Source organism: Notothenia coriiceps, unplaced genomic scaffold (genome assembly GCF_000735185.1).
Source record: "Notothenia coriiceps isolate Sejong01 unplaced genomic scaffold, NC01 NC01_scaffold00023275, whole genome shotgun sequence".
NCBI lineage: Eukaryota > Metazoa > Chordata > Actinopteri > Perciformes > Nototheniidae > Notothenia > Notothenia coriiceps.
Window position 1 is genome coordinate 160,824 of NW_011355976.1, and position 15,336 is coordinate 176,159.

Below are 15,336 nucleotides of genomic sequence, written 5' to 3' on the forward strand. Positions count from 1 at the left end.
AGTGATGTCACATTCATTATATTACACCTTTGGCCCAAAGTATACTAGATACTTTCCTGCCCTAATGCCAAGAATCTGCACACTTGAATATGGTTTTGCCGTTTGAATGTCTATGTCTGGTACCTAAATTGCTGGTGCGTCCAAAAGGAGTGGCTTCCTGCCCTCGATTGTCTAACTAGATCCAATCGTCGCCAGCTGCTCGCTTCTTTGATGTCTATCCAAATTCTGGATATGAATTTTGCTTTTCACCCCTGCAAAGGTTATACTTTGTTTTTGATCTCCAGACGCGACGGATAACTGACATTTGTTGTTTGGAAAAGTAATTTACATTCCTAACCCGTGGTAAATACGCTCAGATAAATATCGTGTAACGGCTAAAGAACGACAATCCAGAATTTTGCATGATTGACTTGTCAACCGTTTTTTATAAATAGTAAGATGATATAGTAATCGTCCTTAAACCCCTTCCTAGAGGTTTTTGGGAAAAACCTACCTTTATAGACACAATATCAAGACTCTTTAGATACAACTATTTTACACTGCACTGATCAACTAAAACAAAAAAGAGAGTTTTGAAGGTGAGCATTTTCTGCATTCTTTTCGCTCGTTTTTAGGCAAGGAAAATATAATTTAGGGAACCCATGTTTTGGGCAAGGAGAGACATACAACACTTATTATCATGATGCAGTAATAACATATATGTTATACAATTCTCGGTTTATTGATTGTCATTATTACTGTATTGTGGACAAATAAAGTGTGCCATGTAGGGACATTCCATTAACCGCACAATTAGTCTGATGCCGTAAATGCAATGCCCTGAACTGCCGCTGTGCACATACTCTTTAATAAGAATTAAATGTGCAGTAAGGGTTACAGTTGGCCGTATGACGCTTGTGAATGGTCATGGAGTTATTGGGTATAAATGTGGTACGCAATAATTGCGTTGTTGCTGATGTGACAACAAGAAATCGCTCCCCATCATGGAGGGTGGTGGTGACAGAGTTCATGTAGTTGGAATGAATCCAGTTTGTACGTTCAATACCAGCCGTGTAATTACAATACAACCTCGAGAGATGGTTGGAAAACTGATATCAGGTCCAGTTCTGACACTTCTGACTTCTGGAGCAACACTATACTCTGATGATCTGAGGCCGATAGCGATAGTACTCACCGCCTTCAACGCCTGGGCTTTACATTTTAATGACAATATTCAATTGCCACAGTTAACTTCTGCCTACACTATGCAATGTTATGTGGACAGGTTTATTGAAAGTCATTAATACTTGCCCCCATCTACATCACCGACCTCCTTCAGGAGTACACCCCCTCCCGCATCCTCCGCTCTTCGTCCGTAGGACTTCTCACCGTCCCAAGCTATCGCCTCAAAACCATGGGTGCTCGAGCTTTCAGCTGCTCGGCTCCCAGACTCTGGAACTCCCTGCCACTACACACCGACAGTCTGATTCCATAACAACATTCAAAACCCAACCCAAAACCCACCTGTTCAAACTGGCATTTTCTTTATAATCTGTAACCTGTGTCCTTTTGTGTCCTTTTGTAGTCAATTTCCTGTTGTTTGTCTTGTCTTACCCCGGCTGATACTTCACTAAATCCACTGTTTTAATTCCTGTTTTAAATTGTTCCCTATATTGCCCCTATGCCCTGTAAGGTGTCCTTGGGTGTTATGAAAGGCTCCCCCCAAAATAAATGTATTATTATTATTATTATTAATATGATAAAAAATTCTCCATCTGTACATTAAGAAATTGGCTGTTGGTAGTTTCATTCAGCTGATTCCAATCATGTATTGATTCATCAGCTGACTTTTAACAGCAAATCACATTCAAGCAGATGTAAAGTGCAGCCTTTATAACACTCCTGACACCTCTCGGTTATTTAAATACACTTCTGCCAACTCGCTACACCACACCTATCTCTTCCTTATGTGTTACTTTTTAATATTTTTAATTTAATTTAGAAAAAGTATTTATTCATCTTTGAATTAGCAAGGGGTTAGTTGTTCCATCAGAGTTTATATTTGCTGCTCAGACTCCCAAGAGAGCTCCAAATACAGAGTTATATATTTATCAAAATATAACTGGCTTACTACTTGTTATAAAATCAAATCTATGATGTTTGTGCCTCTGAGTGAAAAAAGAGACCAGCTCAGACCAGTTCTTTTTAGTAATCCTCCTTTATGTTGTCCATCTATCTCAATCTTTATTTATTAGTAGGCATACTTTGCTGCGAACCGTGGTGGAAGGCATGACAATACGAAATGGTGTTCTGCAATAAAGCTTATGGATGAATGATAATGTGGATAAACCAGCAGAGACATTTTGGAAGTTTTTGATACTTTTCTTTGTGAATTCTGTGTGTTTGTTACCTTTAACTAAAGAATTACAATTGCAGCCAACAAACTAAACGATGTAAGGAGATACATGTTTTTTTCTAAATCATGTTGTATAGAGTTTTACCTTAAAAAGCCAAAGTGGTTATATAACATATTTTATAAGCGAGTGATTTTTACAGTGTGGATGTGGTTTGACCTGCATATATTTTGAGGACCGATGTGGCTGAGGATATGTATATATAGGATGTCTCACTTTATTTAATAAAGACCATATTTGATTCACCCATGTCATGAATTTCTGAATTCCTTCCACATGACTTTGTGCAGTGACTCGGGGAGAATGTGATGATGTGTGCTCAAATGTAAACACATGTTAAATCAGCGTGAGATGAGGCATGTAAAAGTAGTATCAGAGGGAAGACATGCTGGATGCTTTACATATTGGTTCCTGTCAGTAAAACAGAAAAGATATTGAATAGTACAGATCATCTATAGGTCATATGCATATTGCACTATGGTTCGTGTCATGAGTGATCCTGCCTCTAGATGTCAGACTGTGTTTTAAAACCAGGACATCTGTGTCACTGCTGCTTCCACTGGATTTAATTAACAGTCATGTAACATGAAAGACTTCAAAGTAACCAAATGTGACATTTTTCTTCTTGAAATAATTATGTTTTTTTTTTTATGACATATGATCACATTATGTTTTCTGCATTCCATGTTATAAAAACATTAATTTGACTAAGTTATTATAGACTTATAAAATCTAATTAGTCACAGATGAAACTCATGTGATTACATCAGGTATTTGACGTCATATGTTTAATACATTTTCATATATTTAATAGGTCAAATGATTATTGAGAAAACAATTGTCGGATTAAGCTATAAAAGGACATTGTTAGTAGCGCTGAAACGTAATCATTAACAGTTTTGGTCAAAAACTTTCATTGTTGGCAATAAAAATAACACATTTCTCAGGAATATGTTTGCGTTCCGCTAAAATAGAGACAACAGGCCTCGGGTTGGAGCAGATGAGGCTCCTTATAAACCCAAACCGGCACAAACACACACTTGGACATGCACACTCTCGTCTCGATGCTGATGGCTGCAGTGATTAAATTGCTGACCCCTGCTGCCTCAGATGGTGCGATCTCCTCCCGTCATGTGTTGGAGCTCTCTCTCATGCAACAGGTCAGATTAGTGCTGCGCTCCATTGATCTATCTGAACATCATACATTTGAATTTCAGGAATGTTCAGACAAACCTCCACACATTGTGGTATTTACGGATCTCTGCTGACCTGCAGCACTTCACCTCTGCCTCCACCTAACTTGGCTCTCCTCTCTGACGTGCGGGGACCCGAAGCTAACGTCAGTCCTGTTTGCAATTACTCACAGTGCCCTTATGCTGTCTGGGAAGAATGAAAAGGATTGACGTCTTTCTGGCCATCTGCCGCCCTCCGATTCCTCTCCCGTCCCTCACTCTGCCTCGCCCATCTCTAACTCTTCTTTGAGAGGATTAAGTGTGTTAGTATCTCTGTGTGTCTTTGTCTCATTAACATGTACTGTAAGCGCAGCTCCGTGTGTAATGTGTGCATGTGTGCATGTGTGCATGTGTGTCTGTTGCAACTTTCCCATCCAATAATATATTGTCAGCAGGATTGTTCCTGCGTCTTAGTCACCAAACACTGACGTGTGTCCCCTTTCGAATATAAATCCCTCCGCAGATTGAACAAAGTTACTTAAGCAGAAGAGAAAAACACAAAGGAATTGCAGTAATTTTAAATAAATCTCGAGGATTTTATTACCTACAATATACACACGAGCTGGACCTGTGAATCTGAGTTAAGACTCAAGGATGGTGGGAGGCAGTTGATGAATTTAAAATGAAAATGAGATGCTCAGTGGGGAGGAAGAGACTGATGACGTTATTTTACAGCGATTAAGAATAATGAAACAAGATTAAAACTAGTCAATTCAAATAACAACAAAATCCAAACAGCATCTTGCCTATTACTCGTCATTTCAGAGACCAGACCACAACAATAAAAATACAATATTAACATCAAGGTAATGGGTGATGTGCAAGAAGAGCACCAAGGAAGAAAATGCAAGAAGGTAAAGATTTATAAAAATAATGTCTGCTGGTTTTATATCTCTTTAGATGAACCAGTTGGTATTATCGAGGTAATTTAAAGAAATAATTAGACATTTCCTCTCTCGTGTCTGTATGATAAATATGAAACTACAGCCAGCAGTTAAAATAGAGGAGAAAAGCCTTGCTTTGTCCAGGGGTGACAAAATCAGCCTACTACCATATATTAAGCTCACCAACTAACACGTCACATCTGGTTTGTTTAATCCAGTGTAATATTTTTACATTTCTACCACAAAATGTTTGATCTATTTCTTCTATGGAACCCATTGACGCCAAACCAGTTTGTAACAGTCGTATCCTTCTTTATGGACTAAACAAACAAGATTTGGCATGAAACATAGTGAGTTTAAGAGATGTTGGTAGGTGGGTTTTGCTACAGAGATTAGGAAAAAAGACAGTGTTTTTCTCAAAATGTAAAACTATTCCTTTGATTTAAATAATTTCCACTTCTGCCAGGAAAATAAAAGTTGAAGAGAAAGATGGTAAAAGATGAACTACTGTAAAAACTCACTGATGTGCGTTAAAGGCTGGTAACACCGGGACACTCTTCTAGTCGAGAGCAGATTTTTTTCTCCTATCAAGCGCATTTAAGGAAGTTCAGACAAACAGGAGCATTTTAAGTTTGCTTATGAGATGACAAATCAAGACAGGAATGGAGACACAAGTAAAAGGGAAACAACTCTCAATTTAAACTCAAATTTGCTAAAGTGCAAAAGTCTCAGACCTGGTTTTATGGGCCTTCTCAACATTTTAATATCTATCTGTTTTAAGCTCAAAGGGAGCTTGTCGATAACTTATCCAAGAGTTCTGCTAATGAAGAGCAGAGAACTCAAAATACATCTAAGAAGTAGCAATGTAACCAGCCAGAAGTCTACTGTCCAGTCATAAAACAGAAACTAATTGATGGGGGGGGCTTTGTGGAAGTAAAAATCCAATCATGGCAGGTCGCTGGTCGGCATGGCGTGCCTCCGGTCATAAGCAGTGTCATCGCTCTCCTCGCCGTCGCTCACTTCACCCAAAACCCTCTCTCTCTCCTCGTCCTCTTCGGTTTCACTCTCTCGCCTCAAGCGATCCCGTTCCCTCTCTCTGTAGGTCCGATGCATTGTGGGAACCTGAGAGGGCAAAGAGACACAATGAGATCATGTAGACTCTACTGAGTGAAAAGTGAATTTTATACATGTGCTAAGTGTTAAAGAAATACAACACGGTCTGGACAGATTTAATAACAGAAAAATACATCTTCCTTTTATCTCTGGTAGATTGCTGACTGGTGCTCCATGCTAAAACGTACCATGTTACCAATGTTAAGCAATAATACTCTAATATTTGAACAAACTATCTACAAATATCTACCTGAAATCAAAATGTTAAACTTCCTGTCTTCTAGATTACCCCTTTTTAAAGATATATACTTGATATAGCTTAATTTGTTTATGGGAGTGAACACATGAAGCTATATCAAGTTATCTTGACTTAGAAACCATCCATCCATTATTTTATAATTGACCTAGTTAGCTAAATTAACAGTCTGACGTAATTAAGGTAAATATCTTAAATAATACGCCTGACTGCAAACAATTGATTATTTTCATAATCAACCGAATTTGCAGATGATTTTCTCGTTTAATCATTTGCTCTTTAGTGTTGATGTTAAGTGTTGAACTACTTATTAACACTGCAACATAATAATAACCTACATACAGTACAGATGAGGACATGTGGTGATTTGTGTGAGTTTAATGCATGTTCTTCAACTAAGGCCAAAATCCAGAAAAGGCTAATTTAAATAATCAAATTATAATTAAATCACAGATGAACATATACTCTGCAGCATTAAAAACAGTAGCAGTTTGTTGGTAGTTACCTGGTTGTCATGGCTGGGCAGGGCGCAGTAGCCCGCCTCCGTCCTGCGGGGAAGGCGTGGTGAATGAGTACGGAAAGGTCGGGGGGAGTGGGAGCAGACGGAGCGTGGAGAGGGAGAGCGGATGGAGCGCGGGGACGGAGATCGGACAGAACGGGAAGGTGAGTAATTCATGGGCTGGGACTGGGACAGAGCGGGGCCGTGGTTGTTTTGTTTGGGAGGGCGAGGGGAGCGAGGGGGCAGATTGGGCGGCTTGAAAGGGTCGATCAGGTCAATCTCTGTAAGGATCGGTGGAGGAGGGATGAAATCGAGCTCCTCCTCTGGATGGAGCAGTAGCATTTCTGCTGCGTCAATTTCGGCGAGCTCCGCCTTGGACAAGTGGTCCACGATCCCCGCGCCAATCGAATCGCCCACCACATTGATGGAGGTACGCAATCTGTCACTGGGTAGATGAACAGTAACATTGTCAGCGGGGGGGGAAAGCAGAGAGCCACCATAGGCTGAATAGCCAAAACCCTTTAACATCTCTCACAAATGCTACTAACTAAACCTGAAATAGCACTGAAGCAGAGCTGTCATTTCTCCTGTTATTGACACACGCTTATACACCCCCAACATTTCCGAACACCTGACTCACAGCAGCCAGTCGACAGCAATGAGCAGACTAATATCCTGAGTCGGCAGCCCCACAGCGGTCAGGATCAGCAGCATGGTAACCAGCCCAGCACTGGGAATACTGGCAGCCCCCACACTGGCCAGGGTGGCAGTCATACTGGGGAGGGAGAAGAAGAAAAAAAAATGGGTGGTTTAGTCGTTAAATTGACCAACATTTTTTGATTCAGATGCTGAGCTGGAGCACACCACAGAGAATGCAGGAAACCAACATGCGTGCAGTTGTTCTGTGTCTGCGTGACAGGAAATTATTGGTTACTCATCATCCTTTTTAGTGTGTAGTAAAACAAATTCTAAAGCAGGCATTGCGACAGGAGCAAACCAGAACAACATTTTCCGCCCATGGTGAAGCTGTTGAATCAAAAATGCCAGACTTTGTGCTGGAAATCATTTATTCTGTAATTGCTTTTCAGCAACTTCCTTCACTGCTGACTCAATACTGTATGCCGAGTCAGCTGAATGTCTGCCAATACACACAATTACTCCAATTAACCCAGTGTGTCAGAGCCCTGAAGGGATCTGAGAGGTGACTACTGTAAATCCTCAGGCTGATTCGTGTGCTGTGCTCTCTAGTGAGGCTGTCCTCTGAACACAGTCACTGACAGTGAAAGTCACTAACACATCTGTGTCAACAGAGGATTTGTTTATGTGGATGTTTTTCGTCTGAAAACACAAGCGTAAGAATTGGTGTCAACAGCAAATCCTTTGCTAGCAAGATGTAAAAGTGTTATGTAGTTCCTAAACTCTGCTGACATTATGTGTTATGGTATTAATCATCAAACTAGCAATCCATGATGTGTTGCAAATTCATTTCATGTTTCATAGTTTTGTGTATTTATCTTATGCCGATAACCGCACAGCCCAGTTGTTGTGGTGTTGATCATTTACAACTTAAAAGAAGCACAAATGGAACTAAATTGATGTGAGAAAAAAAATGTCAGCTTAAAAAACCTTATTTAAATAGAATCGACAATCATATATTCAGAACTTTGGAGATTCTACAGGATATCCTTCTTGTATTCTTCTTAGAAAAAGCGGTTGAAAAGCACAATCCTTTTATTCATTGTAGTATTATTGTTTTAAAAGAGACATGCCAGTGCAGTTATAATCTATAGGATTGTTAAAGGGTCAAATAGATTTAGTAAAAGGTTACTTTAACATTATAGTAGATATTTTTCAACGTTCTCCATTACATACAGAATGTGAGTTGTTTCATATTTTGTCAAAATTAAAACATTTCAATCTGAAATGTCCAATTTCAGGTTTGGCACAGTGTGTAATGTGTGGTTTAATCTTGTGGTTATGTTGGTCATACAGCTCAAACCCGGTATTCAAATGTGTTAATTTGATTACATCGTTCCTGCAATGCTTGGATGAAAGCAGGATCTGAATAAGAAAGAGGGTGATTACCAAAAACACACGTCTTCATGTTTCCTCACTTTTTACATGTTTTAATCAAAGAAAAGAAGAAGAATGCTGCATGTTGTGACATGTTTGCAATTAGAGGAATTATGAGTTCACGTTGGCCCCAGATGTGACTGCAGGCCTGTTTGGACTCGGCTCCAAACCGCGACGTGTATTGCATCTTCATTTGTGCTCTGCCTTACATCTTAATGCTGTATGACAAACCGTGCTAATTAACATCGCGTTTTAGAGACAGAAGATTTATAATATACCACCACTGATGAAACAAAATTCCTTCAAATAAAATCATTTTGGAATTTGGTTGTTCTAAGAGCTAGGCATCATTTATAGACCCCTACCGCAAAAAGTCTGGTTCCAATCAGACATAAATGTTTTGCTGAAACCTCAAAAATGGGAATTTCTTACTTTCTTACTGCTTTAGTCTGAAGCTGTCTTCCATCCCTGCATTGTTAGATTAATTACAATGTCTCAAACTGGTGCAAGTCATATGAAAATGTGTTGGGGATTTTGTTTAAACAGGAATGTTGCAATGAAACTTGGATTTACACATCTTGTTGCCCTTTCAAATCAACAGAATTAACCATCAGAACTTCAAATTGTCCTAAACTACTAAAATAAACCCTTTCAATCATCACTTATTACTCACTAGAAATATGGACCTGTCTGTGCATCTACCTGGACCTCTGCCCATATTATGTTACTTTACTATGTTCAGGACATTTATGGGCCTCAACCCCTGGAAAAACGAAGTGACCAGCAGCGAGATCCAGAGCCGGGGGCCGGAGTCACATGACTTGACTCGAATCAGACTCAACGTCCTAAATTTGATGACTTTAGACTCGACTTAACAAAATGAATAAAAACTTCGAACTGGACTTGTATGATAACGCCAATGCATTATGTATCTTTATACACATTCACTTGTAATAGTTAAATACATATAATGTTTGTTTTGAAAAGAAAAGAAAATCCTGTTGTTAACCTGACCAGAGCACTGTTGTTGACATGAATGGATGTAAAGATTTCTGTGGCTGAAAAATCTTTGGTCATCCAGAAATATCTTTTTGCTTTTTGTTGCTTTGCTTTGATGTTTCCCATAGAGACTTTAGAATTTGACATTGGAGGTTTTTAAATTCATATCCTGTATTTATATTACGCTTTGAAACTTAAAAACTGAAACACTGATCCATGCTTGTCCTGAAAACTTAAATAAACAGAAGTTTAAATAAAACGAAGTTCCTAGTCAAAACGAAAACAACATAAGGCATGTGTGTGAAGGACATCCAACATGTGTCTCACCTGACAGTGATGATCTGTCCCGTATCCAGAGAGATGTCATTCATCTGGGCAATAAAGATGGCTGCCACAGCCTCATACAGCGCAGTGCCGTCCATGTTAATGGTGGCGCCGATGGGCAGCACAAAACGAGTCACACGCTTGTCAATCTTCAGATTTTCCTCCAGGCAGCGGAAGGTGACGGGTAACGTTCCCGCACTGAGAGAAGAAGGCCACACAAGATGCCAAGTTAGAAAAAAAAAGGTGCAGATGTACAAAGAACAGGAGCAGAGTGTCTGCTTAAGGATATCAAATATGTAGACAGGTGGTGACAGAAGTGCAGAGGTGAGGAGGGAGGTGAGGGGGTGAAGTTAGGGTAGAGACACAAGGTGGAAATATGAGTGGGCTGACAGCCTCCTCCTAACAGCTGGTGCCAGCCACTGTTGCAGTCCTGCGACATGCGAATTAAAGGAATTTGATTCCTGTCCCTGCTAGGCTCGGGTCATAATATCATTACAGAAAACGTTGATAGGATTATCCATATTCACTAGAGCCTCAGTAATGTGCCAAAATGACAGTTGGTTCAGCAGCGTTCAGACTCCCAGGCAGGCCGAGCCAAGCCAAGCCAGGCAGGATACAGCGGGGCCAGTTTAGCTGGTGAGGACTAATCCGAAGGCTTAGACATTTACAACACAGAATCTGTCTGATATGGAGTTGTCTATGATAGCCTGTGCTTACACACATGTATCTGTCCTGGTTTGTCTGTGTAAATACAACGTTTTGCCTTCAGCCATTTCAGATTCAACCCAAATAGCTGAAAGCGAGTTGCAGGCTAGGCCATTCATTCACAGAAAAAGTACGGCAGCTGTCCAGGAAAAGATGTTGTAAAAGAAATATGTGACACATATGTCGCTAACACATGCACAAACAGAGAACTTCCTCACAGACAAACGCACGCTTGCTGCAGGATGTCCTACCTGCTGGCAGTGCCCAGAGCTGTGATCCAAGCCTGGAAGATTCCAGAGTAGAAAGTGATGGGGCTTTTTCTAGTGATAGTGAAGAATATAGCAGGTAGGATCAAGCCGCCGTGGATCAACAGGCCGACGATGACGGTCACCATATACATGCCCAGCTGCCTGGCAACCATCTCCAGGTCTCCGATGGCCGCAATCTTCCCCGCAATCAGGGAGGCAATGCCGAAAGGAGAGTACCTAAACACAAGTGAAGAAAACACACCAGAGCTGAAATGATTGACGTTTTGTTATGATTGATGTTGTATTATTTGTAAGGCTGACTGCTAATTTAGCATCCTTACTTTACAAAATAATACTTATGTTTTCTCTTCTTCTTTTTTTTTTTAAACGAGTTTAACCATTTTATTACTTTTTGAAGACTCAATATAAAAAAAAAACATGTTGCCTGGCACATGCAATTTATTTATTTATTAACCCCGTTGAAGTTTAACCCCCCAAGTAAATCCATTGGTCATATGGTCAGATGTCTGAATGTAGAGACAACACTTGATGCATCTTTATTCACTGTCAAAGGAACACTTTTAACTTTGGAAACACTTGACACAGTTGTTCCCCTTCCTGACTCCAGAACGCAGTGGGATGTTTGAATAAAGCGGAGTTCCCCTTTAAGTCAATAGAGGTCCCATCCCGACAGCGGCCTGCTCTCCCCCAGGTCAGCTGCGTGCTGAACCCCGAGCCTGGCATTCAGTGACAGTTGTTTGGGGGAGTATGCCGTGTATAGATTTGATGGATGTGTTCCTTGTATGATACGTGTTTTTGTATACACTGGACTCTGTGTTTGGCAAGCTCCATAGGCTTGTGAGTAATCTGTTTATACTACGTGAGTGATACGAACAAGGACACAATTCCTTTGGTGTCCAGCTGCACATGTAAATGGCCTAGGAGAGCTGCAACACAAGCATCCTGCTGTTTCTCTTCCAACCGCCTACCCTGCTCCCCCTCTCCCTCCCCGGCGCTGAGTGCCACTAAGCTCTCTATCTGAGTGTCCTGTGAAGCGTCAAGGCGAGCACTGCTCTCAGAAGACATGCTCTAACATGCATCCTTCCTCGTCCAGCCGCCCCTCCCACCCTCAGCTCTGCTGCCAAGTGGCTCCTCTGCCGACGGTGGATCCATTACAGTTTGGAGATCTTCCACCCCGTCTCCCCTGGGAGCCCACAACATTGTTCCGGGCCCCGGCTCCTGCTACTCCCCAGCATACCATGGACTACAGCATGTGCCAATGAAGACTTCTCTTTCTTTCTGGCTGTCCATCTGTCCGTGTCCTTCACTAACACCCTTCTCCTTTTTCTCTTCCTTTTTCTTTTCTTCTGACTTAAATATCTGACACTTCTTCTCGTTCCAACGATATGTTTCGTGTATGCGTTATCCATCACTGTCACTGACCTCTGTGTGTGGTATTTCCAGAATGTCAAAGCAACGCAGCCGTTGGCCCTCATTAACGAAAACAGAGACACATGTTGTGCATGCTTGCATTAGGGCGCACACAAACACACACAGGGGGGGAGATAATACTGACCACATGATTATGGAGACCATCGTCATGATTATCTCGTTGAGGATGTTGAAGAATTCGCACATGACCCTCCCTCGCTCGCCCATCCTGCCCATGCAGATCCCAAAGGTGATGAAGAAGCCGATCAAGCCTGAGAAAGACACAACGCAGCATGTTAGTAGCAGCTCTCAATGCAAATCAGCAAACATCAGTCAAATTAAACAATTGAAAGAAGAAGTTGGTAGGAGTTCAATCATCCTCTCACCGAGGACGTTCATGCCCCATTTGTACTCCAGTTTCTTCCTGTTCTCAATGATGGGCTCAGTTTGGTTTTCTACCATAACCGGCACCTTCTTCAGCACCGTTTGAACCTGGAGGTAGAACCACATTTAGATTGATCAGAGGTTTCAAATGTAATTAAACCAACACAAGCTCAATTTCACAAAAACCCTGATTTCGTAACCAATATTTTGTGAGTGAATGAAAGTTTGGCAGCGGCACAACACACTCAGATTTGTGTTTATAGAAAAAGCCAAAACAGGGAACAAGAGATTCTCAAATAAAGAAAAGAAAGAAAAGAAGGTTAAAAGGGGAAGGACGATTCCTTCCTGCAAAAGCTATTATGCCTTTTATGACTTTAATGGATCCCCAATGAGTACAAACAAAAGATGCAGTAAAACAGAGATGCAGACAGAAAGGACAGGAAGAACGAAAAAGGGAGAACACCGAAATGACTTCAGGGAGAAGAAGAAGTCTATAAGCTGGTGCTCAGCAGTGCTCCCTGTCCACCAACAGATGCCTTACAGTGGTTAACAAAGATGTAGCATTACAGATGCAAAGAGATTAGCAGAAGGGCTGACCCTCACCCAGTCTAACACAGAAAACCACGTGTAATCATTCAGACCCACACGCAGAGAGAGGCGGGGGGGGGGTGTTGATTTAGACAGAAGAAGTCGCATCATGATTGAGACTTGGATTACCGTATAAAAATGATCAGCATGGACGAACAGTAGCCCTGTCCTGTCCACCATTACCCAACAAACCTTTAATGTAACTGGGTATTCAGACAGTAAACCTTTTTTTAGCTGGTGTTCAAAACTTAAATGGATCATATGCGACAATTCACTTTTTGCAATTGTTTTTTATATAATCTCATCATTTAAGCACTTCAAGCTATGCTTATGTGTGTCATTCTATAATGTAGAAATTATTTATTGAATTACCAGTTAGATATACAAAATGTCCCAAAAGATGCCATATTCTCTACGTGAGCCAAATATTATCTTTGTTATCTTGCTGTTTTATTTAAAGGTGGGGTAGGTACATTTGAGAAACCGACTCGAGATACACTCTTTGTTATATTCCATCGAATGCTCTTAACTTCCCGATAGCAATGAATATCTTAAGTGCTTTGACAAAAAATCCATAAAAAAATTCATCTGTGTTTGTTTCAAGACCCGCATCAGAAAGCTTTTGAATGGTGGTGCTTTTCCAGTTGGTCTACCTGCTCTTCCCCTCATTGGTCATGTGCGCGTTCGTGTGTTTTGGAGGAGGGGCTCTGTAAGGAAGTGGCAGATTTTTTCCGGCTGTGTATTTTCAAATTGGAGCGCACTCGAGCTGGTTTCTCCAAAATTGACCTACCCCACCGTTAAACTACAGTAAAATATATATTTGTATGAAAAGAAAAGTAAATCCAATGTTGCCTAATTTGAGGGGCTTTACTTGTAATGACATTATGTAAAAAGGTAATCTTTACACTTTAAAGGTTACACTTCTGTAACATGTACAAATAAATTGCTATTTGGTTATAAGTCAACACTAATTGTGTCAAATCATGCTCTGATTCACTCCTGACACAGGCAGAATCACAGGTTGTTTACATCTCTGTTGTTTATTTTTATTTTTGTGAGACTGCTCAGTCAATACTTTTTATAGACCAAACTTTTCAGGTTCACATGAGCAGGTATTTCTAATCGAAACTAATGCAAAGCACGTATAGGAATTTTGCATATAATATATATAATTGGGATAATTTCCCACAATTTTTCAAGAAAGTATGCCTCATAACAACTACTACACGTTGTGGTGGGATCGTTTTTGTCAACTGCTGAAAAAACTAAATATAATAAATTTGGATGATGGCTCATTAACATTTTTTAGCATTACTGGAAATTAAAGTGGAAAACCTCTCTATTGTAAACAAATGTCAATGTATTTGTGTTTGATCACGAATGAAGTAAAATCCATGACAGTATTAATAGCATGACATACCAAGAAGTACAATTGTGCTGTGCCAGTATTTGCAACTTATCAATTTTAACCTATATCTGTTACATTCTTACTTTGATGTGTGCGCTCACAAATAAAGAGCTAGAGTAGGAAAACCGTTTGAGACTCATTTCAGAAGCTGAGGCTACCTGTTGGAAGCAGGCCTGCACGAGGTTCTCAGGAAACAGGTTTCTGAGCAGGTCAAGGAAGGCGTCCAGACTGCTGACCTCCGGGTTCCTCGGGACTGAGGAGGTTGTGGCGCCACCCCCCCTTAGTTTTGGGTTCCCCGGGTGGATACTCAACACCAGGATGACCCCAAGGATGGCAGCGATTACAGTGGTGGTCATGTAGTACACCATGGCTCTACTTCCCATCCTGCCACTGGAGCGGGCATCTAGACCAGCCAGTCCTTAAAGAGACAGATCATCATCAGGGTGTACTCTCATCAGGTACAAACCATGTTACTCGTGTGCACTATTGTCCTTAATTGTCCCAGTTAGCTAACATTGTTTGTGTAAGATACTTATTTCTGTGTTAGCTTTATCATGATATATAAGAACAGGTCTGTGTTGTGATAACAACAGGGGCGCCGTCAGGGATTTTGGGCCCCATGAAAAGATATCACATTGGTTACTTAAAGAGCATCTTGCAGTTTTTTTTTGTTCTACATTTATGCTTAAACTTGCTTGAAAATTACAATTAAAAAAGTGAATGTAGGATTTGATATGTTTTACGATACATAAGGGCAGGAATTCAGAGGGAAAGGAGCAATTTTGAGCTCTGCTCTTAA

The 15,336-nt window shown here is 40.7% G+C and overlaps 1 protein-coding gene across 4 annotated transcripts in view; it reads right to left on the reverse strand.

Annotated features, from left to right (window-relative positions):
• hsd17b14 (hydroxysteroid (17-beta) dehydrogenase 14) overlaps positions 1-15,336 on the reverse strand; it is a 51,462-nt gene that overhangs the window by 21,440 nt on the left and 14,686 nt on the right. For 3 of the 4 annotated variants that reach the window (XM_010781475.1, XM_010781474.1, XM_010781477.1), the window contains exons 6-11: positions 14,696-14,955; positions 12,544-12,649; positions 12,303-12,429; positions 10,730-10,963; positions 9,777-9,971; positions 7,018-7,152 (exon numbers count right to left, since the gene is read on the reverse strand). In XM_010781475.1, coding sequence (XP_010779777.1) covers positions 7,018-7,152; positions 9,777-9,971; positions 10,730-10,963; positions 12,303-12,429; positions 12,544-12,649; positions 14,696-14,955 — 1,057 coding nt within the window. Of the gene's footprint in view, positions 1-4,175; positions 5,632-6,383; positions 6,823-7,017; positions 7,153-9,776; positions 9,972-10,729; positions 10,964-12,302; positions 12,430-12,543; positions 12,650-14,695; positions 14,956-15,336 lie in introns of those variants that run through there. The other variant, XM_010781476.1, reaches the window with a different exon arrangement.